Raw genomic sequence first — 2,210 nt, forward strand, 5'->3', positions numbered from 1 at the left:
ATGCATGCGTTAATGGGTTGGTTTGAGTTGCTAAATAAATCAATACGACAAGTAGGAAGATAATAGGGGAACGATACGCAAAGCACCCAGATGCTTACTACCTCCTCTCCTTCTGGGACTTGGCAGCTAGTCAGGACGATAGGGGTGGGTGTACCACACACGAGGTGTTAGCATGAAGCATACCGTTCAGGGATTGGGCACCGGTCCACCAAATAAATGATCTACACGCTAGCTTTGACGAGTCTTCAACAAGACAGACACATCTCCAGAACTGCAAACGTTGACAGTCAAAAATCTACAATTTGGACTCATCAGAGGAACGTGGAATCAGAAGGCCTTTATGCAAAGGCAGATTTCCGCCGGTCTAATGTCCATTGCTCGTGTTTCTTGGCCCACAAGTCTCCTGTTCTTATTGGTGTCCTTTAGTAGTGGTTTATTTGCAGCAATTTGACCATGAAGGCCTGATTCACACAGTCTCCTCTGAACAGTTGATGTTGAGATGTGTCTGTTACTTGAACTCTGAATCATTTATTTGGGCTGCAATCTGAGGTGCATTAACTCTAATGAACCTATCCTCTGCAGCAGAGGTAACTCTGGGTCTTCCATTCTTGTTGGCGGTCCTCATGAGAGCCAGTTTCATCATAGCGCTTGAAGTTTTGTGTGACTGCACTTGAAGAAACTTTAAAAGTTCTTGAAATTTTCGGTATTGACTGACCTTCATATCTTAAAGTAATGAAGGACTGTTTTTTCTCTTTGCTTATTTGAGCTGTCTTGACATAATATGGACTTGGTCTTTTACCAAATAGGGCTATCTTCCCCTACCTTGTCACAACACAACTTATTGGCTCAAACGCATAAAGAATCTGGACAAGAGGAATACCTATACCTATGTAAGAATGCTGTTCTTTGACTATAGCTCAGCATTTACCACCATAGTACCCTCAACTCATCATTAAGCTCAAGGCCCTGGGTCTGAAACCCGCCCTGTGCAACTGGGTCCTGGACTTCCTACGGGCCGCCCCAGGTGGTGAAGGTAGGAACAACACCACTTCGCTGATCCTCAACACAGAAGCCCTCAGAGCTTCGTACTCAGTCCCCTCCTGTACTCACTGTTCACTCATGACTGCACGACCAGGCATGACTCCAACACCATCATTAAGTTTGTGCCGATGACACAACAGTGGTAGGCCTGATCACCGACAACGACGGACCGCTGTCGTGTCTTTGGCTATGCTGGATTAAGTGATATGACATGCTATTCTATAAAATCCTTTGTCTGTAATTAATATTACCTGATTAAGCTAATCATGTATATGTAATTAACTGGGAAGTATGGGGCCACCGAAAGAGTGTTAATAGAGCTGTTATCTTCCGAATAAACTCTTAAAGACCTGGTTATCTTTCTATTAGATGAGGTGCACTTTAATACAGACCACATGGAGAATTCAAAACATCTTATTGAAAAGTCCCAACAATATATGTACCAATGGCAGATCGAACCGTTAACAATTTATACAGTACTGAACAACATATTMAAATATAKAACTTCAGTAGAACGCCCCCACAGTTCAACAACTGCAAAGTTTGTGCCCCTGCTTTGAAGAAAGTACTCACTGGTGTAAATCGGATCTTCTGTCTCCTCCTTTTTCACTCCCAAAACGTCTTCCTCCTTCACCTTTATTGAGTTAGCATCCTCTTCCTCTCTGAAAGGTTCTTTCTCTTCTTCCTTCACTATAACAGCCTCTTCTTCCTTCACTATAACAGCCTCTTCTTCCTTCACTATAAAWGCCTCTTCTTCCTTCACTATAAACGCCTCCTCTTCCTCCTTTTTCATTCTGAAAGGTTCTTTCTCTCCTTTCACTGTAATATCCACCTCTTCTTCTTCTTTCACGACAATGTTCAGCGCCAGAGCCTCTTTCTCCATACAGCAAACCTCCTCTTCTTTAACAGGGGATGAGTAGTTTAGTGAACTCATGGTCAGGGATGTTCGTTAGTTAGCATTAGCGACTAGCCTAGTGCTAGGCTCAGTATCAATCTTTAACAAGTTTACAAATTGAACAAGCAAATTAGGTTCAAGTTAACCAGTTGATACGTCAACAGAACTGTGTTTAAAACACTGAGATCAGCTAATGAACATTAACATGGTCTAAAGCCTCAATSTTTCAGTTTTATGTTGGCTAGCAAGCTACCGAGGTGGTTGTAAGTGTAGC

General features: G+C 42.6%; 1 protein-coding gene across 2 annotated transcripts in view; it reads right to left on the bottom strand.

Annotated features, from left to right (window-relative positions):
• The window catches only part of LOC139026005 (gelsolin-related protein of 125 kDa-like), a 45,906-nt gene extending 43,702 nt beyond the window's left edge, over positions 1-2,204 (bottom strand). For both annotated transcript variants that reach the window (XM_070441295.1, XM_070441296.1), the window contains exon 1: positions 1,611-2,204. In XM_070441295.1, coding sequence (XP_070297396.1) covers positions 1,611-1,975 — 365 coding nt within the window. In that variant the 5' untranslated portion in view covers positions 1,976-2,204. The remainder of the gene's footprint in view (positions 1-1,610) is intronic.
• Positions 2,205-2,210: the final 6 nt, after the last annotated feature.

Source organism: Salvelinus sp. IW2-2015, unplaced genomic scaffold, assembly GCF_002910315.2.
Source record: "Salvelinus sp. IW2-2015 unplaced genomic scaffold, ASM291031v2 Un_scaffold3716, whole genome shotgun sequence".
Taxonomy (NCBI): Eukaryota; Metazoa; Chordata; class Actinopteri; order Salmoniformes; family Salmonidae; genus Salvelinus; species Salvelinus sp. IW2-2015.